Source organism: Phocoena phocoena, chromosome 15, assembly GCF_963924675.1.
Source record: "Phocoena phocoena chromosome 15, mPhoPho1.1, whole genome shotgun sequence".
Classification (NCBI taxonomy): Eukaryota; Metazoa; Chordata; class Mammalia; order Artiodactyla; family Phocoenidae; genus Phocoena; species Phocoena phocoena.
Window position 1 is genome coordinate 64,295,668 of NC_089233.1, and position 22,116 is coordinate 64,317,783.

At 48.6% G+C, this 22,116-nt stretch overlaps 1 protein-coding gene across 2 annotated transcripts; it reads left to right on the top strand.

The window, feature by feature from the left end:
• The first annotated feature begins 7,353 nt into the window (after positions 1-7,353).
• On the top strand, positions 7,354-20,615 carry ERGIC3 (ERGIC and golgi 3). 2 transcript variants are annotated; one of them, XM_065893689.1, is made up of 14 exons: positions 7,425-7,523; positions 7,660-7,730; positions 7,851-7,938; positions 8,160-8,279; positions 12,309-12,402; positions 13,246-13,411; positions 13,537-13,594; positions 17,494-17,508; positions 18,150-18,181; positions 18,973-19,069; positions 19,146-19,210; positions 19,925-20,061; positions 20,139-20,194; positions 20,399-20,478. In XM_065893689.1, the coding sequence occupies exons 1-14, from the start codon at positions 7,436-7,438 to the stop codon at positions 20,476-20,478; spliced, it is 1,167 nt and encodes a 388-aa protein (XP_065749761.1). In that variant the 5' UTR covers positions 7,425-7,435. The 2 variants fall into 2 exon arrangements, with proteins under 2 accessions (XP_065749762.1, XP_065749761.1); XM_065893690.1 differs by lacking the exon at positions 17,494-17,508 and having other exon boundaries at positions 7,354-7,523; positions 20,399-20,615.
• The last annotated feature ends 1,501 nt before the right edge of the window (positions 20,616-22,116 follow it).

The window sequence follows — 22,116 nt, forward strand, 5'->3', positions numbered from 1 at the left end:
TGGGACTGGGAGGGGTGAGGAACTGAGGCCACAGATAGCCCCCCAACCCTCTGTCTTGTTGGCTTCCACGGCTCTCCAGCCCTCCACACCACACCTCCTCCCAACCCCTCATCTCCCACTTCCCTATCCATTTGCTCCCCTCCAAAGCGGACTCTGGCTGGGCCTGGGATGGGAGGTGTGAGAGCAGAGAGATAACATATGGTGTGTGCCCTATCCTCCCTGCAGGAGGAAGGCTGAGCTCTCAGTGGGGTCCTCAGTGCCACTGGGTATATCATGGCTCTCATCACAAAGTACACATTGTGACCTCCCTCCTTTAGGCACAAAGCCACCACCCTAGCCTGTCTGTTACACACAAGCTGCCTGCACTGAGTGCAAGATCCACGCGGATAGAGACTGACCTTGACTGACCTTGACTGTCTTCTTTACCTCCGAATCCCTAAGACTGAGAATCATGTAATAAATATTTACAGGAAACGGGAACAGAGTGGAGAGGGAACCGTAGATACTATTTATGTGTGAAGCCCCCTCTCCAATAGTGTATCTTCGGCTCAGGCCTCTCTCTTCTCTAGACCCCATACCCAGCAGCCTGTCGCACCTCAGCTTAGATGTCTCAGAGACCTGTCACCCTGAGCAAGCTGGAGACAGAACTCATGTTGCTCCCTTTAAACCAACCCCTTCCCAAGACTTCTCTATCTCAACAGATGTTCCTCCATTCAGCTTGTTGCGGAAGCCAGAAACCCATGCACTATCCTTGACTCCTCCCTCTCCTATGATTTCCAAATCATTTTAAAAAATTTATTTATGTTATTTATTTATTTTTGGCTGCATTGGATCTTCGGTGCTGTGCGCGGGCTTTCTCTAGTTGTGGCGAGCGGGGCTATTCTTCCTTGCGGTGTGCGGGCTTCTCATTGCGGTGGCTTCTCTTGTTGTGGAGCACGGGCTCTAGAGTGCAGGCTCCGTAGTTGTGGCGCACGGGCTTAGTTGCTCCATGGCATGTGGGATCTTCCCGGACCAGGGCTCGAACCCGTGTCCCCTGCATTCTCAGGCGGATTCTTAACCACTGCGGCACCAGGGAAGCCCTCCAAATCATTTTTAATCTATTTGTTTCTATTTCCAAACCACCTTCTTCATCTCCAGTGTCACTCCCTTAATTCAATATTGGCCTGTGGAAGATGTTAAAAAACAAAATGAAAAACTTTGAGTTGTTTTTAAGGTTTCAGAAGACAAGGAGGGTCAGAAATCATGCAATTTTACTTTTAAATCAAAATGTTTTCTTCCATAGGAGGAGAACAGTAAAACAATTACCATAACTAGTGAAAATCCGCACTGGGTATTTTATAGATTAAAAAAAATTCACCAAAAAGTCTGAGTAAGGGTCTTCCTTGGTGGTGCAATGGTTAAGAATCTGCCTGCCAATGCAGGGCACATGGGTTCGATCCCTGGTCTGGGAAGATCCCACATGCCACGGAGCAACTAAGCCCATGCGTCACAACTACTGAAGTCCGGGCGCTCTAGAGCCCGAGCACAGCAACTACTGAGCCCACATACCACAACTACTGAAGTCCGCGTGCTCTAGGGCCCACGTGCTGCAACTGCTGAAGCTCAGGCATCTAGAGCCCGTGCTCTGCAACAAGAGAAGCCACCATAATGAGAAGCCAGCGCACCGCGACAAAGAGTAGCCCATGCTCGCTGCAACTAGAGAAAGCCTGCGCACAGCAACAAAGAACCACCGCAGCCAAAAAAAGAAAAAGAAAAAACAATCTGAATATCTGTAGACTAATTGTATTGTCTCAATATCAATTTCCTGGTTTGGATAATGTACTGTAAGTACTATATGGTAAGATGAAACTTGGTGATGGGTACATGGGACCTCTCTTTACTGTTTTTGCAATGTCTTATGTGCCTATTCCTGTTTCAAAATAAAAACTTAAAAAAAATCATCTAGAAACAGAAGCCTAGTAAGCTCTATTGGAGTTTCATTTATATCAACAAATGTAATATTTTTTTATTGTCGTAAACACTCAAAAATTTACCATTTTAAAGTGTACAATAATTCAGTGACATTTAGGACATTCACAGTGTAATGCAACCATCACTACTATCTAATTCCAGAACATACTCATCACCCCAAAAGGAAACCCCACACCCATTAAGGAATCGTTCCCCATTCCTCTCTTCTCCAGCCCATGGCAAGATGCAATCTTTTAAAAACATCTCAAAATATTAGGTTTGGTTTTGCTTTTTAGCAACTTTCTTGAGGTACAGTCTACATACCATAAGATTCACACATTTTAAATGTATGATTCAATAATTGTCAATAAATATATACAGTTGTGTATCACTACAATCCAGTTTTAGAACATTTCCATCAGAGATCCCCATTCGCATTTGCAGTCAATTCCACTTCTCATTCCAGGCAACCACTAACCCACCTTCACTATAGATTTGCCTTGTTTAGTCATTTCATATAAATGGAATGATACAGTATGTAGTTTCTCATATCTGACTTCTCTTCCTCAGCATAATATTCTGGAGTTTTACATTGTAGCACGCACCAGTTGTTAACTCCTTTTTTGCTGCTGAATAGTATTCCATTGTGTGGATAGACCACGTTTTGTTTATTCACTCACCAGTTGATGGACATTTGGATTATTTCCACTTTTTGACTATTATGAATAATGCTGCTATGAACATTTGTTTACAAGTCTTTGTGGGAACATGCCTTTTCATTTCTCTTGGACAGACAGCTGGGAATTGCTGGTTTATACGTACATTTATTTTATTTTATTTTAATTTATTTGTTTGGCTGCGTTGGGTCTTCGTTGCTGCACCCGAGCTTTCTCTAGTTGCAGCAAGCGGGGGCTACTCTTTGTTGCGGTGCGTGGGCTTCTCATTGTGATGGCTTCTCTTGTTGCGGAGCACAGGCTCTAGGCGCGCAGGCTTCAGTAGTTGTGGCACACAGGCTCAGTAGTTGTGGCACACGGGCTTAGTCGCTCCGCGGCACGTGTGATCTTCCTGGACCAGGGCTCCAACCCAGGTCCCCTGCATTGGCAGGTGGATTCTTAACCACTGTGCCACCAGGGAAGTCCTGTACATTTATATTTAACTTTGAAAAAAAATATTTCGAAGTATTTTCCAAAGTGGCAGCACCATTTTACACTGTCACCAGTAATGCATGAAGGTTGTAATTTTTCCACATTCTCACTAACATTTATTTTTGTCTGTCTTTTTGATTATAGCCATTCTAGTGAGTATAAAGTGGCCTCTCATTGTGGTCTTAATTTGCATTTCCCTAATAACTGATGATTCTAAGCATCTTTTCATGTGCTTATTAGCTAGCCATTCATATATCTTTTTAGTGATATATCTATTCAAATCTTTTGCCCATTTTTAAATTGAGTTGTTCATCATCTTATTATTTTTAAGAGTTCTTTATATATTCTGGATATGTCTGTTATCATATATGATTTGCAAATTTTTCCCCAGTCTGTGGCTTGTACTTTCATATTCTTTTTTTTAATTTATTTTTTACTGAATATAGTTAAATTACAATGTTGTGTTAATTACTGCTGTACAGCAAAGTGATACATATACATATATTCTTTTCCATTGTGGTTTATCACAGGATATTGAATATAGTTCCCTGTGCTATACAGTAGGATCTTGTTGTTTATCCATTCTATATATACCAGTTTGCATCTGCTAATCCCAAACTCCCAATCCAACCCTCTCCCATCCCCCTTCCCCTTGGCAACCACCAGTCTATTCTCTATGTCCCTGATTCGGTTTCTGTTTCATAGATAGGTTCATTCGTGTCATATTTCAGATTCCACATACAAGTGATATCATATGGTATTTGTCTTTCTCTTTCTGACTTACTTCACTTAGTGTGAATCTCTAGTTGTGTATTTTCAAATCCTTAATGGTATCATTTGAAGTGCAGAAACTTTAATCTTGGTGGAGTCCAATTTATTATGTGGATCATGCCTTTGTATCATATGATTTGCCTAACCCAGGATCGTGAAGGGTTAGGGGTTACCTAGGTTCAACATAGTTTAGTGGTCGAGCCAATGATTGGTTGTAGGTTATGCTTAATTAAACAACTTGAGCTTATAAGTCTTCTGCCCTTTACCAGTGGATCTCCATGTGGTTTGGAGAACACATTGACAATTCAGGCAGTTTACAAATTCACCCGCCTTTTGCTTTCTGCATGCTCGGGGTCTCACATTCAGCCAGGGATGACTAGATATCTAGGACACTCTCCAATCTCTCCTGAGCATGTGTATAGGCTTATGCAAGTGGGCAGCCTTCCAGACCACCAGGGATGCATGAAAGCTTATTAAGACCCACTATGGCTATCTTATTCCCAGATTTCTCTGTTAAATTTCTGGCTGGCTTACTGGTCTGTTGCTTGTTCCAACCAGTATCATGACCTCAGGATAGCTGCAGGGTTGGCTTTCCTTGATTGCTTGCCACTAGATTGCTATTATTTTCAACAACATCCACAGGCAAGTGTTTTCCAAGCTCTGCTCCAAATCAAATCAGCCCCTTCCAAGGGCAAATCTCCTAGTGCTCACAAACGTCACCACTCTGGTAGGACTGTCACCACAGAACTGGAGTGGGGAAGATGGGAGCAGTCACTGCCTAAAATGCCATGAAATCTCATTGTTCTTACTGAGCTTTGATAGGTTCTCTCAGATAAATGCTTCTCAACTTGATGTATGCCTTTGGTCAATTTCCAGAGTCCTAAGGTGATTGCTATGGCAATTTTGTATAGTTTCATCACTGTTTTTTGTTTTTTTTTTTTAATATCTGTTTTTTTTTAATTTTATTTATTTACGGCTGGGTTGGGTCTTCGTTTCTGTGCGAGGGCTTTCTCTAGTTGTGGCAAGCGGGGGCCACTCTTCATAGCGGTGCACGGGCCTCTCACTATCGCGGCCTCTCTTGTTGCGGAGCACAGGCTCCAGACGTGCAGGCTCAGTAACTGTGGCTCACGGGCCCAGTTGCTCTGCAGCATGTGGGATCTTCCCAGACCAGGGCTTGAACCCGTGTCCCCTGCATTGGCAGGCAGATTCTCAACCACTGCGCCACCAGGGAAGCCCCCATCATTGTTTTTTTAAAGAGAGGATTTGCTGGGCTTCTCAGTCATTCTGGAAGCCCCATCCCTTAACCAATATGCTCTCAAACCACTGTTAATTTTTCTCTTCTATTATTATAAAATATTTCAAGGACACTGTAGTGAACAATATAATTAACAGCACTAGAGTTATGAATATGACATTATATTCATTATATAATGAATATAATGACATTCACGTAGCCACTATCCATTGTTTTTCAGATCTTAACATTTTCTCTGTTTTTCGTGTTCTGGTGTCTAGGTGTGAATATATGCTTATTTGTTCCGTTTGAATAGATTCAGGCTTCTTGAATATGAAAACTCATGCCTTTCATCAATTCTGGCTAATTCTCAGTCATATCTTTCCAATATTGCCTCTCCCTCATTCTCACTACTTGCTCCTACTAGAACTCCTATTAGTCATATGTTGGATTTCTTCATTCTGAAACTTTTATATCTAGGATCTTATTTTTCTATACTACATGCTGGGTAATTTTTCCAACTCTTTCAGTTCCATATTTCTCTCTTTAATTTTGTCTAATTGGCGGCTTAACTCACTGATTTTTGAACTTAAATTACTATATTTTTCATTTCTAGAAATTATTTTACATTTAAATTTATTTTCAAGTATTCCTTCTTCTTTACATTTTTATTGTTTCTTAAATATCTTTAATCATTATAAACTTACTGCTTTATAGTTTTTATCTGAAAGTTCTATGATCTCAAGTTGATAAGCATCTAATCATGCTGATATTGTCTGTGAATCTTGATCATGCTGGATTGTGTCCTCATATGTTTGTAATGTTAGATCAGGTGCTCATTTTTAGCAGGGTTTTATCCTTGAGAATGCTATGTGGCTTAAATTGTGTGTGTTCCCTCAGAGCAGTTTCATGTTTGCACCTGCCAGGTACCCTCAATTTTATGCTAATTTCTCTGCTTTGGAGCTTTCAGACTAAGCAGAGAATATAAATCCAAACCTCAAATGTGAGGACAGGCCTGTGATTATGATGTCACAGCAATGTTTAATTTTTCTGTGCTCTTGTGTTCCTATCCAGGACACAGGTTGAGACACTCTCAAGCCTTCTCTTTTTCTTCCTATACAAGTGGATAATTTTTTTCCAGACTAACCTTTTCCTATGGGTCTAGCTCTGTCGCGACTCCATCTTTTTATTGAGGCCTCATCTGGCTGTCATCTCCTCTCTATGTAGGCATCAATATCCAATACCCAAAGAAGACCCCCACCCCTAGCTATTGAGTTGGCCAAAAACTTTTTGGCCAACCCAATATTTTGACAATGATTATAAGGCAAGTACAATATGGTCATGGGACAGTTCAGGCCATTTTACCGTGCTCAGGCTGTTTCGGTAAAATCAACCCCAGAGGCCCTGGCTCCTACAGTACTTTCAGGTCCAGAAGAAATGGGTTGGAATCAGGCCCTGCCATTAATTCCTGTGATCTAGGGCAAGTTACTTAGCTTCTCCAGGCCACAGTTTCTCCTTCAGAAAATGGATATAAAAGTCACACCTGGGCTTCCCTGGTGGCGCAGTGGTTGAGAGTCCGCCTGCCGATGCAGGGGACACGGGTTCGTGCCCCGGTCCGGGAAGATCCCACATGCCGCGGAGCGGCTGGGCCCGTAAGCCATGGCCGCTGGGCCTGCGCGTCCGGAGCCTGTGCTCCGCAACGGGAGAGACCACAACAGTGAGAGGCCAGTGAGAGGCCCGCGTACCGCAAAAAAAAAAAAAAAAAAAAAGTCACACCTACTTTACAGAGATGATTCTCAAGCTGTAACTGCAGGGAATCACCTAGGAGCCATTCCTAGAGTTTCTGATTCATCAGGTTTGTGTCAGGGCACGATAACTTGCATTTCTAACCAATTCCAGGTGATAATGGGGCTGCCGCTTGGGGAGACTGAAAACCACTGTTCTAGGAGCTTCCAAGTTCCAAGAGTCTCATGTGAAACTCGAGGCGCAGTTCCTGGCGCAAGGCAAGCGAATGCTGCTATTACTGTGTCTACCCGGCGGAGTCCTCCTCCGGGGACCCTGTTCCGCAGAAGACCTACCCCCCACCCCGCCTTCCCTCGCTCCCTTACCGTTGGAGCCCTCTTTAGCCGCCGGACAGTAGTGCCGACAGCACGGATGGGCGGGGCGGCCTGAGCGAGAACAAGGGCGAAGGGTGGGGCCGAGCGTACGCATTGCTGCGCCTGCGTGCGGAGAGGGGGCGTGGCTCAAGCTCGGCCGGAAGCGGGCGGCTGCAGGGGCGGGCGGGTGGCTGCAGGGGCGGGCGGGCGGGTTGGCGTCCTCTTTCCGGCTGTTCCCCATGGAGGCGCTGGGGAAGCTGAAGCAGTTCGATGCCTACCCCAAGACTCTGGAGGACTTCCGGGTCAAGACCTGCGGGGGCGCCACGGGTAGGCCGTGGCGGGGTCGGGGTGGCGGGGAGTGGGGTGTCCTAGAGGTTGGCTGGGGCGCCTGGAACCTGCCCGGCCTGCCAGGGGCTGAGGAAGAGGAACAGAGGCCCTCCTGACCCTCGCTCCCTGCCCGCAGTGACCATTGTCAGTGGCCTTCTCATGCTGCTACTGTTCCTGTCCGAGCTGCAGTATTACCTCACCACTGAGGTAAGGGGCGGGGCCTAGTACGTGGGCGGGGCTTGACGTTCTAGAGGTAGGTGCTTTAAGGGATGGGAATGGGGAAAAAGAGGCTTGGGGCCAAATCTTACTGAGGTCGTCCTGCCCCAGGTGCATCCTGAACTCTACGTGGACAAGTCACGGGGAGATAAACTGAAGATCAACATCAATGTGCTTTTTCCACACATGCCGTGTGCCTGTGAGTACCTCACCATAGGTGGGAGTTGCAAGTCCCAGGGTTCTCAGGTGGGCTTCCAGGTTCACACCTCCAGCCTTAGGTTCTGGACAGGACTCCAGGACAACCTCCTTCCCCTAATCCACTGCTGCCCCAAGACAAGCCCAGCATCCCCATTACCTTCCAAAACCCAGATTCCCTTGCCCTTAGGTTCCCAGTACCTTACCCTGATTTCCTGCTTCTAGATCTGAGCATTGATGCCATGGATGTGGCTGGGGAGCAGCAGCTGGATGTGGAACACAACCTGTTCAAAAAACGGCTAGATAAGGATGGCTTTCCCGTGAGCTCAGAGGCGGAACGTCATGGTAACTGGGGGGAAGAGACCAGATCTCAAATCCCAGAGCTGGACAAGCCCAAGCACTACCTTCTGGCAAGTGGGCTGTGACCGGCCCACTGACAAATGAAACATCTAAGACCCAGAGAAGTCAAGTGGCTTGCCTAGGGTCCCCCAGCTATTAAGAATCAGAGTGGGCTGAAATCCAGTTTTCTAGCCTAGTATTGAGAAGAGTACTCTTCAGGGCTGTCATTCTCAGAGGTCCCCAATCCCTACCTGTTGTGGTCTGAGTAACAGAAGTTTGAGGATGGGTCCTATGTGCTGTTGCCTTGGCAGAACTCCTCTAGGTGGACCCACGCTTCTCTGGGTGTTGCTTCCCTGTCCCGTAGACTGACTTCAGCCCTGAATGCTCTTCCCTCTTGGAATGAAGGATGGCTTAAGGTTGAGTTTGTTCTTGGGTTAGATTGCCTGCGTTCGGATGTAGCTTCGTCTCTTGCCGTCTGTGACCTCAGCTATTAAGTGGTGATAAACAGTTGTACCCACCACGTGGAATTGTAGGATCAAATGAAGTAATATGTGTACAATGCCTAGTACAGAGTGTCTGTTCACTTTTAGCTTCCTTTCTTCTCTCTGGGTGTCCTCCCAATGCCTCCATTAAGTCAGTTTTCCTCCATAACAAAACCTTCCTGAAAGCTATGATTTTTCACACCTTAGGGATTCCTCTTTTGGTGAGCTTTATCATTTATTTGTTCAACAAATATATGTTGAACACCAGTAAAACCAATAGAATTGGCTGTAGGATTGGGTGTGGGGTCAAGGTTGATTCCAAGGCTTTGGTCTGAGGAAATGAATGACTTGATGACCAGAAAGGAGGAAGAGGATTTGTGTGTTTGGGTGGGAGAGGTGGGGGAATATATATCCACTACTGCATAACAAGTAACCCCCAAAGTTAGTGACTTAACACAACAAACATTTTTTTTTCAGTTTCTATGGGTCAGGAATTCGGGAGTGACTTGGTTGGGCTGTTCTGACCATTGCAGTTGGCAACATGGAGGTCACTGGAGACTGAAAGGATTAGTTTTGATACTGTTGGGGATGAAAATCTAACCAAAGAGTAGAAAAGGAAGTGGAGACATCAAGTATAGATGACCCTTCCAGGAGTCTTGCTGTGAGACAGAGCGGAGAAGTAGGGTGGAGGCTGGAAGAGAGTGCATGTGGGTTGGTAGGTTTGGTGTTGAGATTAAGTGAGGTTCTGTTGCTTCTCTTTCTTTAGTGGAAATTGAAAGCAAAGTCATTAGCTAAGAGTGGAGAAAGGGGAAGGGATTTTGGAAGCCCAAGGAAAGGGGGAAAGATAGAAATGAATCATCGTGGGGAATGGGATAGTGAACTGATTATTGAAAGGAAGTAGGATTGCCAGGCAGTCTTAAGGGAGGCACAGGAAAGAAGTAGGCACAGGGAGTTGAACTCAACTAGGATTTGAGTTTTGCTAGACTTGTACGACAAAGGGAGAGAGGAACAAATGACTTGTGATTATGTGCAAGAGAATAATTGCAGCAGTGGACCAGAGAATTTATTTTCCAGCCTTGTAGAGATATAATTGAAATATACCATCGTGTAAGTTTATGGTATACAACATGATGATTTAACATACATATTTGTTATAAGATGATTACCACAATAGGGTTCCCTAACACATCCATTACCTCACAGTTACCTTTTTTGTGTATGTGGTGAGAACGTTTAAGATGTACTCTCAGGGGCTTCCCTGGTGGTGCAGTGGTTGAGAGTCCGCCTGCTGATGCAGGGGACATGGGTTCGTGCCCCGGTCTGGGAAGATCCCACATGCCGCGGAGCGGCTGGGCCCATGAGCCATGGCCGCTGAGCCTGCGCGTCCGGAGCCTCTGCTCCGCAGCGGGAGAGGCCCACGTACCGCAAAAAAAAAAAAAAAAAAAAAAAAAGATGTACTCTCAGCAACTTTCAAGTATACAGTACAATGTTGTCAACTATAGTCACCATGCTGTACATTAGATCCCTAGAACTTATTCATCTTACAAGTGAAAGTCTGTACCCTTTGACCAACATTTCCCCATTTCCCCTACCCCCCAGCCCCTGGCAGCCACCTGTCTACTCTCTGTTTCTATAAATTTGGTTTTTTTTAGATTCTACATATAAATGAGATCATACAGTATTTGTCTTTCTCTATCTGACTTATTTCCCTTAATATAATGGCCACAAGGTTTATCCATGTTGTTGCAAACGGTAGGATTTCCTTCTTTTTAATGGCTGAATAATATTCCAATATATGTATATGATATATATAAAATATTCTAATATATATGATATATGTAAATTCATTATATATATACATACCATATATATATATACACACCATACACACACACACACACACACACACACACACAGAGACAAACCACATTTTCCTTATCCATTCATCTGCTGAGGGACACTTAGGTTGTTTTTTGTCTTGGTTGTTGTGAATAATGCTGCAATAAACATGGGAATACAGATATCTCTTCAAGATACTGATTTCTTTTCTTTTTTTGTATCTATACCCAGAAATGGGAGTGCTGGAACAAATGGTAGTTCTATTTTTAATTTTTTGAGGAGCTTCCATATTGTTTTCCATAATGGCTGTACCAATTTACACTCCCACCAACGGTGCACAAGGGTTCCCTTTTCTCCACTTTCTCATCAATACTTCATTTTTGTTTTTTCTAATAATAGGTATTCTAACAGGTGTGAGGTGATATCTTATGGTTTTCATTTGCATTTCTCTGATGGTTAGTGTTGTTAAGCACCTTTTCCTGTTGACCACCTGTATGTCTTCTTTTGAAAAATGTCTATTCCAAGTCCTTTGCCCATTTTTAATTGAATAAATTTATTTTTTTGCTATTGAGTTATATGAGTTCCTTACACGTTTTAGATATTAACCCCTTATCAGATATATCATTTGCAGATATTTCTCCCATTCCATAGGTTGTCTTTTCATTTTGTTAATTGTTTCTTTGCTGTGCAGAAGCTATTTACTTTGATGTAGTTGCACTTATTTTTACTTTTGTTGCCTGTGCTTTTGGTGTCATGTCCAAAAAACCATTGCCAAGACCAGTATCAAGGAGTTCTTTCCCTATGTTTTCTTCTAGGAGTTTTATGGTATCAAGTCTTACATATAATTCTTTAATCCATTTTGAGTTAATTTTTGTGAGTGGTATAAAAGAGGGGTATAATTTCAATCTTTTACATGTGAATATCCAGTTTTCCTGGCACCATTTATTGAAGAGACTGTTCATTCCTCATTCGGACCATAAAATTTAAACACGGAGGGAAGTGACGATGTGAAGGGGTGATAGTGTCAGTGGTGTCAAAGAATTGGTAGATTCTGGGTACCAGAGAGAGTGATGTGGGAAAATGAGGATAAGATTGAAGATTGGGATACTTGAAATTGAATTTTGGAAGGTTTGTGGTAACTGGTAATAACAGTATGGAAATGCGTGGCTGAGGTTGGATGATAAAAATAGAAAGATTATTGGAGGACAGGAGATCAGGGTATTGAATATTGAAATCACCAGTTATGTTGAGGTAGTTAAAGGCAGGGAGCCAGGCGCAGAGAGAGCAGTCTGAGGACAAGCACCATAGTTAAGGGCTTACACTTTGGATTTAGAGCTGAAATCTGCCACTTACTGTGTTGCATTGGGTGAAATCACTTTTCATCTCTGAGCCTCAGCACCTTCTCAAGTACTGTGGCGATAATAACCTCCACCTTCACAGTCATTGTGGGGTTGAAAAGAGACAATATATGTAAAGTACAGCGACCTGTACTCAGCTAATATTTAGTATTCACTGTTATTGTTTTATTACTATTACCGTTATTAAAAGAAATAATGTATGTGTAGAAATGCTTAGTGCCTGACACATAGTATACATGATGTAAATATTAGCTGTTATAATGTTTATTAACCCAAAGGGCCCATGCAAGGGTTAGGGGTATAGATTTCACTGTGCCTGCCCCCAGCTGATGCCCCTGCCTCTGCCCTCCCCTTAGAGCTCGGGAAAGTTGAGATGAAGGTGTTTGACCCTGATTCCCTGGACCCTAATCGCTGTGAGAGCTGCTATGGTGCCGAGACGGAAGACATCAAGTGAGCCAGGGTCGGGGGTCGGGGTGGGGGGTGGGGAGCTGGGCCCCCATCAGGTGCTTTTTGTCAGTCATCCTCAGCCTTTGTTGGAGTCTGTGGTTTAGACCAAGAATTTAGACCGGACGGGACAGGCTGCATGCCTTGGTCTCTGATCCTGGTGCAGGCGACTGAGGCTCTGTGGCCAGGCCCTACCTGGGGGCTGCAGAGCTGGGGACGAAGTTGAAGTGGTCCTTGCTCTGGTTCAGAGGTAGTCTCTGGAGTCCAGCTGCCTGGGTTCTACCCATGGGTCCTTGGGCCAAGCTACGTAACCCTCTCTTGTGAAGGGGGACCATAATGGCACCTTTCTCACAAGAGTCACATAAGGAATATGTATGTAAAGCAGTGAGATGGCAGGCCCAGCCCAGGTTATTAATTAAGCCTTCCATATATAGTAACTGCTGGTTTGTGTCTCAGGCCCTGACCCGTGAGAGGCTGATTCACCAGGTCTAGGGCAGGGCCTGGGAATATGTATTTTTAAAAAAATTTTTTAGGTAAAATATATATGACATAAAATTTACCATTTTAAGCATTTTCATATGTGCAATCCAGTGGTATTAACTACATTCATAGCATTGTGCAGCCATCACCACAATCTGATCTAAAAGTTTTCATCACCCCAAAGAAAATGGGAATATGTATTTTTAACAGTCCTGCTGCCACTGAGGAAACATACTTTGAGAACACTGGATGGTCAGGGCTGAGGCTGGCAGAGGCTTCATTAGTGGGCAGAACTGCTTTATTTCCCAAGGTGCCGGCACTGTTTCTGTGCCTCTTTGACATTCTCCCCCTGCACCTCCTCCCCTACAGGTGCTGTAACTCCTGTGAGGATGTGCGGGAGGCATATCGCCGTCGAGGCTGGGCCTTCAAGAACCCAGACACTATTGAGCAGTGCCGGCGAGAGGGCTTCAGCCAGAAGATGCAGGAGCAGAAGAATGAAGGCTGCCAGGTGTACGGCTTCTTGGAAGTCAACAAGGTACAGGAGGAGCCGAGGCAGGACAGGGCCAGCTGGGCTGTGGGTTAGCCCCACTCCACTGTGAATCAAGGGGACAAAGGGAAGGGAGGAAACGGCTGGAGAATGAGAGGGCATCTCCCCTACAGGTGGCGGGAAACTTCCACTTTGCCCCCGGGAAGAGCTTCCAGCAGTCCCACGTGCACGGTAAGTGACCCGACATCAGCTGGGAGCTTTAGCCCCTGGACACCTGGCGAGTTTGAGTGCCCCTTCGGCTGCCTCCTGCTCTATTGTCTTTGGCCCAGAGCAGACCCTGAAACCAGGACAGCAGTTTGGTAAACAGCTAAGAGCACAGGCTGAGGAGCCAGACTGCCTGGCTTCAGATTTCAGTTTTAGACCTTACACGCTGTCTGAAACTTTGAGAAATTTCCTTAACTTTTTGAGCTTCAGTTTCCTCCTTTTTAAAGTGGGGATGATAGTACTCATCTCCTATGCTGTTTGGGCAGGTTAAAGATGATAGCACAGAGCCTGGCTTGTGGTAGGTATTTATTTAAATGGTAGCCCCCAGTATCAGATGACCTGTGTGTGAGGCTTTGGGGGAAACAGAGCTGGTTTGGAACCCAGGTTCTGCCTCTCCCACGCTGTGTCGTATTTAGTACGTATTGAGCCCTACTCAATTTCTTCTTCTATAAAATGGGCCTGAAATAGTGCCTACCTTACAGGGTTGTTCACAAGGATGAATAAATGAGATTTATTCTCATTCATTTATTCATTCGTACATTCACTAGATATTTAGTAATCACCTGTTGTGCGCCATGTGCTAGTCTAGGTGCTAAGGATACAGCAGTGATCAAAACAAAGTCCCTGGGACTTCCCTGGTGGCACAGTGGTTAAGAAGCCACCTGCCAATGCAGGCGACACAGGTTCGATCCCTGGTCCAGGAAGATCCCACATGCCGCGGAGCAACTAAGCCCGTGCGCCACAAATACTGAGCCTGCGCTCTAGAGCCCGGGAGCCACAACTACTGAAGCCTGTGTGCCTAGAGCCCGTGCTGCGCAACAGGAGAAGCCACCGCAATGAGAAGCCTGTGCACCACAATGAAGAGTAGCCCCCGCTCGCCACAACTAGAGAAAGCCCACACGCAGCAACGAAGACCCAATGCAGCCAAAAAACATTTTTTTTAATGAAAAAAAAGTCCCTGCCCTCAGAACATTCTAGTAAAGAAACAGACAATAAATAAGTATGTAAAATGTATATCAGATGCTATTAGGTAACTCAAACCCAAAAAAGGCAGGATAAGGATGATGGGGCCGAGAGGTTGGGTGAGACGGTGTGTACCATTCCATATCGGGTGGTCAGGGGAAGATTCTGATGGATGACATTTGAGTGAAGACCTGAAGAAAGTGAAGGGACCGGCCATGTGGATGACGGGGGTGAGGTGTTTCAAACAGAGAGAATAGCAAGTGCAAATCCCTAAGGCAGGAATGTGCTTGGTGAACTCAGCGCACAGTGAGGAAGTGAGGGTGGCCGGAGCACAGTTAGCCGAGCTGCGTGGTTAGCAGTAAGATGAGGGAGGTAACAGGGCCCAGGAGGGCACTGCAGGGACTCGGGCTGCTGCTTTGCATGAGATGGAAGGCTGTCGTGGGGCTCTGAAGAAGAGGCACGTGATCTGACTTAATTTTGAAAAGACAGGCAGCCCTCTGCTCTGTGGAGAAAACGGCGGGCCCGGGTGGGGGGTGTGGCGGAGGAGGACAGAGGCAGAGAGGCCGATCAGGAGGCTGTTAACGGCAATCGGTTCAGGCACCAGGTGATGGGGGCGGGGCCGGAGTGGTGGTAGATGTGGTGAGAAGTGACTGCGGGTATTTTGAAGGTGGAGCTGCTGATGGATGCGAAGATGAGGGAAAGAGGAGTCAAGATGACACCGAAGTTTTCTACTTGAGTAGCGAGAAGGATGAAGTTACCATTTAGTGATGGGGGATGACTCAGAGGAACAGGTTTAGATGGTTGGAGTGGGGGGCATAAAGCCACTTTCAACATGTTCGGACCAGTGGGATGTGGGTGTCCTTTTAGACACCTCAGATGTCAAGTAAGAAGTTGGCCATTCAAGTTTGGAGTTTAGGGGAGAGGTCTGGCCTAGAGATACAAATGTTGGAGTCATCAGTGTATTAAAACCATGGGACTGAATAAATCACCTCTGGGTGGAGGTGAGGGTAGATGGAGAACAGGAGAGCTCAGGAGCCTAAGCGCCAGGCCCCAGCATTAGAGGACAGGGCATCAGGAGGAAGCAGCAGAGGAGACTGCTAAGAAACACCGAGGAGATGAGAGCGTGAACCAGACATCCTGAAAGCCAAGGGATGAAAGTGTTTCCAGAACCGTATCAGATGCTTCTGGACATCAAGTACAACGACCATTGGGTGTATAACGTGGCAGTGGTCATTGTGACCTTAACAGAGCAGTTCGGGTGAAGTGCCAGGAAGCACCACTGAGTGGTTCAGGAGGGAATGGGAGAGGAGTGGAGCCAGTGAGCAGAGGCAGCGCTTGTGGGGTTTGTTCTAAAGGGAAGGGAGAAAGTGGGCTGTGGCTGGAGGGAAATGTGGAGTCATGGGGGGTTTTGTAAGATGTATGATGTAGCAGTGTGTTAATACGCTGTCGGAAGTTACCTCCTGAAGAGAGCAGAAGCGATGCTCTGGAGATGAGAGAGACATTTACTGGAGTGAAATCCTTGAGAAGGAAAAGGAAGACAGAATGTAGTGCCTTAGAAGTGTAGAAAGCCCGAACTTGGCAACAGGAGGAAGGGCACATCTACACAGGTTTGGGTAGGTTGGCAGCTGAAATCACCAGGAATTGTGACAGGACCATCGTATGGGAGAGCGTGACAGTGGCTACAACTCTTGAGAACTGGCATGGGAGGACTGACCGGCAGTTCTTTGTGGATCTCCAGCAAACAGATGGGGATGGGAGGTGGTATAGTGTTCCAGGAGCTGCAGACCTGGAGACTTTTAGAGAAGATCAAGGGACAGTGATCTGAAAATGGCATTAAGGAGCAAGGAGGACCTCTCTTAAGGCCAAGGAGGAGGACGGGTGTGGGAGAGAAATAGTCACTGCTTGAGGTCTGCAAGGGAGATAGTGCGTTCAAGGGAGAGCTGGACTGCCGCCAGAGCACAAGGTGGAGGGAAGGTTTGGAGGTTGAAGATGTCGAGGTTTTGCTGATGAGTAACAGGGCACGTGGAAGGGTCTGGGAGGGATGGGAGTCGGGATTATACTAAGAGGATGTACAGAGCTACATGGTGACAAGAGTCCAGGGGATGAGAGATGACCTGGCAGTCCTGAGCTGCCCGGTGACGAAGGACAACAGGAGTAACAAGCCTGATGGAGATGGCCCTGCTGGTCTTTAAGGCAGTCGGGGAGAGGCTGAGTGTTGGAGAGGAGCAGGCAGGTGGATCCGGAGGGGGCCGGGGAAGGGTGGTCTTACTGGGATTAGGAAGACGATCAGCGTGCAGCTGTGGGCGCAGGGCCTGCAGGTGGTGCATCTCTGCTTCTCTTTCTGGGCTGTTGTCATAGTCAGGGAGCCCAGGGCAAAAGGCACTCCATATCCTAGAAGGATGTTCGAAACACAGAACTACAGTTGCCCGAGGCCAGAGGCTGAATTGAAGGCCTGGGAGCTAGTTTCTGACGTTATGTTGATTGGGGAAGAAAAGGGGAAGATTGTAAAGTTTACCAAGTACTTTCCCATCTTAGATCCTGCCTGGTCCTCAGGACAGCCGTGTGCAGAGGGGAACACCAAGGCTCAGAGAGGACAAGTGATTTGCCCAAGGTCACACAGCTAGGAAAGTGACTCTGGGCTCTAGGTCTTTTGTTCTTCCTAGGCCACCATACTTCTGCCCCCAAGCCCCCTTGCCCTCTTCTCTGGCCAGGGAAGGGCTCCTTTGGGGAGGGGACCAGGAGGAGGCTTGTTAGCTGAGTCCTGACCCTGCTGCTGAGGCAGGAATATCCAGTCTTCCCTTCTACCACATATCTTGGTCTGTAATTCTCGTAGTTCTTGTTGTGAAGCTCTGAATCTTTTTTCTCTTCCTTCCTTCTCTCTTCTTCCCTCCCCCATGCTGCAGTACATGCTGTGGAGAGTAAGTGGCCCTGCCCTCCCAGGGAGGCCAAGCCCCCATTTCTGGGGCAGCCTGCCCTCCCAGGATGGGCGGAGGTGTGGATGGGCGGGATGGCTGCCCGGTGACTATAAACAGCAGTGGGATGTATCTTTTAGGTGGGGTTCCTTGTAGCAGGGAGGGATCAGGGTTAGAGGGCAGGAAGAGCTTGTTCTGGAACAGAGGGTGCAGGTTGCCTGTGGGATTTCCTTTGGTGGGTTGAGGGTGAGGGCAGAGGAGGCAGGGAGAGAGCTTGGACCACATTCTCAGGTCCCACCTCACTCTGGGGTTCAGTGATTGGCCATCGGCTCTCGTTAAACCTGAGTCAGTGGGTTTTCTTTCCTGAGATGCAGGCAGGGCCTTGGTGGGAACAAAGGCCTGGAGTGATGCCCGTGAAGGGCTCCCTGTGTATGTTAGGGAGGAACTGGGGCCTGTGGAGGGCATGGACTCTCACACAGGCCTGTGGCAGGCCCTCTGGCTGCCCTCAAGCAGGGCCAGACTGGTGAGTGAATGAGGGGTAGAGGATGAGCCAGGTGGGTCACAGTCCAGAGGGTGGAGTGAGGAGGCCCAGGCGAGGGTGTGGGGAGCCTGCTCCGTCTGCTGACATCTTCCCCCTTCTCTCCTAGTCCATGACCTGCAGAGCTTTGGCCTCGACAATGTACGTACCAGGTAGAAACCATGGAGGGCGGGTGGAGAGGGAAGCATGCTGCTGCCTTCGTTCTCTGTAGAGACATCCTGGGGTGGGGAGCAGATTTAGAAAAATAAACCATGTTCTGACAGGGGGTGCGGTCCGAGGGTACTGGCAGTGACTTTTGAACTGAGATCCGCGTGGGCTGGAGACAGGGGATGGGCTTGGACAAGAGCATCCGGGAAGAGGGAGCCTTGGGGTGAGGTCAGGAGGATTGGGGCACTTCTAAGGAACAACAGGGCCATGTGGTTGGATGAGGATGAGGCTGGAGGGTTGGCAGGCCGGCCGGGGGGTCTGGACTTTCTCCCAAGCAGTTGGGAGGCTGTTGTCTTACCTTAAGCAGGGTTATGACATAATCAGATTTGCACTTTTTTAAAAGATCCCTCTAATGGCTGTTTGATCTAGACAGGAGCAGGACAGGCGCCGGAGCTGGGAGATCTGGGGCGCCTCCAGGCAAAGCCAGCACCTGCCACACAGGGCCCATGTCCAGTCTGTGCTTGGCTAATGGGTGGGTGCAGCCAGAGCCTCAAACTCTGGAGCCCCAGAAGCCCCCAGACCCTGAGGAAGGACTTCCTAGGTGGGGTGGGGGTGCCTGTCTCAAGCAGGTTCTCCTAGGCAGGGCCCAGCCCTTGGCCCATCTCCACACACCCACTCCCCAGACCCAGGTGCCCCTGTCTGCTCCTGTCTGAAGAGCCTTAGAGAGGGAGGGGCCTTTTGGGGCCTCAAGTGCTCCAAGACCCAGGAGATGGTGTTTCTTGCAGATCAACATGACCCACTACATCCAGCACCTGTCATTCGGGGAGGACTACCCGGGCATTGTGAACCCCCTGGACCACACCAACGTCACTGCACCCCAAGGTACCAGCCTGGGAGGTAGCCCCCAGCTACCCAAGCCCTGCCTGCACCCACGCTCAGTGCCCTCTTCTCCCTGCAGCCTCCATGATGTTCCAGTACTTTGTGAAGGTGGTGCCCACGGTGTACATGAAGGTAGATGGGGAGGTGAGTCTGAGGGAGCTCAGACATCCGGGCACCCTCTTGGTGCCAGGCACCTGAGTTCCTTCAAGCTGGGAAGCGGAGTCCTGCTCTTATCCCCATATGATGGGTGACAAGGTGAGGCTCAGAGAGGGTAGGTGATTTGCCCTCACAGCCAGAGCTCAGGCCCCAGGCTGTCAGATTTCAAAGTGCTTTACCTACTTGCCCAAAGTACCTCCATCCACTCCTCCCGTGTCCACTCTCTGTCTGCCTCACTGTCCCCCGTTATCTGCCCTGAGCCAGGAGCTAGCAAGGTCAACCCTCTCGTGCCCCTTCCTCCCGTCTCTGCTGTGGCCTGTGGAGCAGCATCTCCGCAGACTGGTAGAATGCAAGGGACTGAGCAGAGAGGAAGTCAGGCCCAGCCTCGCCAGGAGCTTGTGGTACAGCCTTGGAGAGTTGCTTCTCGCCCCTGGACCCCCATTGAGAGGGTCCACCAAACGTAGCTGGGATTGAGAAACTGTAAAGAGCTGGTGACTGGAGGGGAAGCTGGGATGGTCAGGCTGGGAGAGGGCATCTAGGTGGTCCCCAGGCCTTGCAGTGTTTGTTTCCAACGTGGGGCCTCGTTTTCTCCTCCACACAGTCAAGGCACTGCAACACCAGGGGTAGGAGCAGGGGTGGGGTGGCAGGGTTGGGAGCCAGGTCATAGACCCAGCCCTGGCCCAGGCTCCCCTCCCATCCCAGGTGCTGAGGACAAATCAGTTCTCTGTGACCAGACATGAGAAGGTCGCCAATGGGCTGATGGGCGATCAGGGGCTTCCTGGCGTCTTCGTGCTGTACGAGCTCTCGCCCATGATGGTGAAGCTGACGGAGAAGCACAGGTGAGGGCGGGGAAAGGGGGGGGCCTGGGCCGGCAGGGAGCGGGGTGCCTGCTGACCCTCCCCCGCCCCTCTGCCAGGTCCTTCACACACTTCCTGACAGGCGTGTGCGCTATCATCGGAGGCATGTTCACAGGTTAGAAGCTTGAGGGTGTCTGTCGGGTTCAGGGCTTGGTGGGGAGTGTAAAGCTTGACTCCCCCCACTAGGTTTTGGTTGAGGGAGGAGGGGCACTTCAAGGGCCAAGGTGGGGGATGCTGGCCTGGCCAGTCAGGTGACAAGGCCCGGAGGGCAAGCCAAGAGCCCACCTGGGCCAGTGCCAGCCCTCGTCTCTCTCCCCAGTGGCCGGACTCATCGACTCTCTCATCTACCACTCAGCTCGAGCCATCCAGAAGAAAATTGATCTAGGGAAGACAACATAGTTGTCCGTCCCTTCCCCCGCAACAAGTCCTTGTTTTCCTTTGGCCTTGTGGTCATTTTCCCAGCCTCTTACTCCGCACACCCCCTCTGCAGAGTCAGTCGCGGCCCCAGGTTGGTAAATCTATCGATTGTGATAGTACTCACTGGTCTCTGTGTGGTTCTTGGGTCTGGCTGGAGCGTGGGAACAACCCTCATCACAGCCACTTATCAAAGGCTGTCAGGACTGACTTTGCAGAGCCAGGTGCCCCTGGGAGCCCCACGTGGACGTCCCTGCTTAATAGGACTTGATTCAAACCCGACTGATGTTCACTCCACAGCCCCATCATCAGTCCCTCCCACCGTGGCCTTCAGGCCTTTTGGGTTCAGCCCCAGGGCTTAGATGGACCTGTCCAGGATGAGCTCCCTGGAGTCATCCTGGCCCCCAGCCTTGTGAGTTTCCGACCCCACTGGTAATAGGCCCTGGCTGCAGGCTGGGGATTGCCACCTCAGTGGTGGCTAAAGCTGGGGCCCCTTCCTGCCACCCTGGGCTCGGTCACCTGATCCCCTCCTGCTCACTGACCCTGCGACATGCCAAGTGCCTGCTGGCTCCTGGTGCCCAGAAGGGTACAGCCAGGTCCTTTGCAATTTCCTGGGTGGACACAGAACTGAAAAACGGGGAGGGAAGGTAGCAGTGGCCATTCTGAAGCAGGGCTAGCATCAGACACTGGCTCTGGACCTAGTCAGGCCTTCCCATTACAGCCCTTAAGATGTGTGGGGAACCAGCCCTGAGACCTCACCAGTGCACAGCCCAGGCAACCAGGGACATTAGTAGCTGGTCAGTTCAGCCAGTCATTTCTCAGGGAGTTTCAGTGTAAGACAGTAGTGGGGGGAGAAGCGGAGGACAGAAAGCAGAGTAGGGCAATGACAGCAAAACTTCTGGAGGCAGCCGGACATGAGACCCAGCTCTGATGTAGCCACTTACGAGCTGTGACCTTGGACGTATTATTGGTGGGCCCTTGTCTCATTTATGAATTGCAGGTGATATTGTCAGCTGTAGTGAGCCTTGTTTTTTTGGTCACCTGGGAACCATTCCCCCTTGTTAACGGTATCCTGGGTTTCCTCTGGGAACCTCCCTGCCCACTGTCAGCTTGTGTGATTTGGGAAGAGGGCTGATCTCCCACCCTAAGCCCCAGGGGAGGGCCCCAATCAGCATATCCCATCCCACACCCCCACCCCAGTGACCCAGAGCAAGCTAGCATCTGTCAGGCCTAGGAAAGCTTTCTTTCCTTCCGGACATGAGTATGGGGAGACGTGGGGTTGCTGCAGCCGTCCTGCACTTCCGAGGAGAGACCCTGTCTGCAAATGAACTTCCCCTGAGGACTACAGCGCCAAGCTCAGGCAGAGAACCAGTCCTGGTGACATTGTTTGAACCCTGAGACAAACAGCACCTGAAGCCAACCAATTCCTGGGAATTAACAGCTGCGTAAGCCAATAAATTCCCTTTTTGCTTAAGCCAGCTTGGGTTAGGATTTCTGTCACTTGCAGTCAAGTGTCCTAAGTGATCTGCCTCCTCTCAGGGTCGGTACAGGTTCACGGAGCACATAAAGGGCTTAGCTGCCATGGAGCAGCAGAAGCCACAGCAGACGGGGTGAGAGGGACCC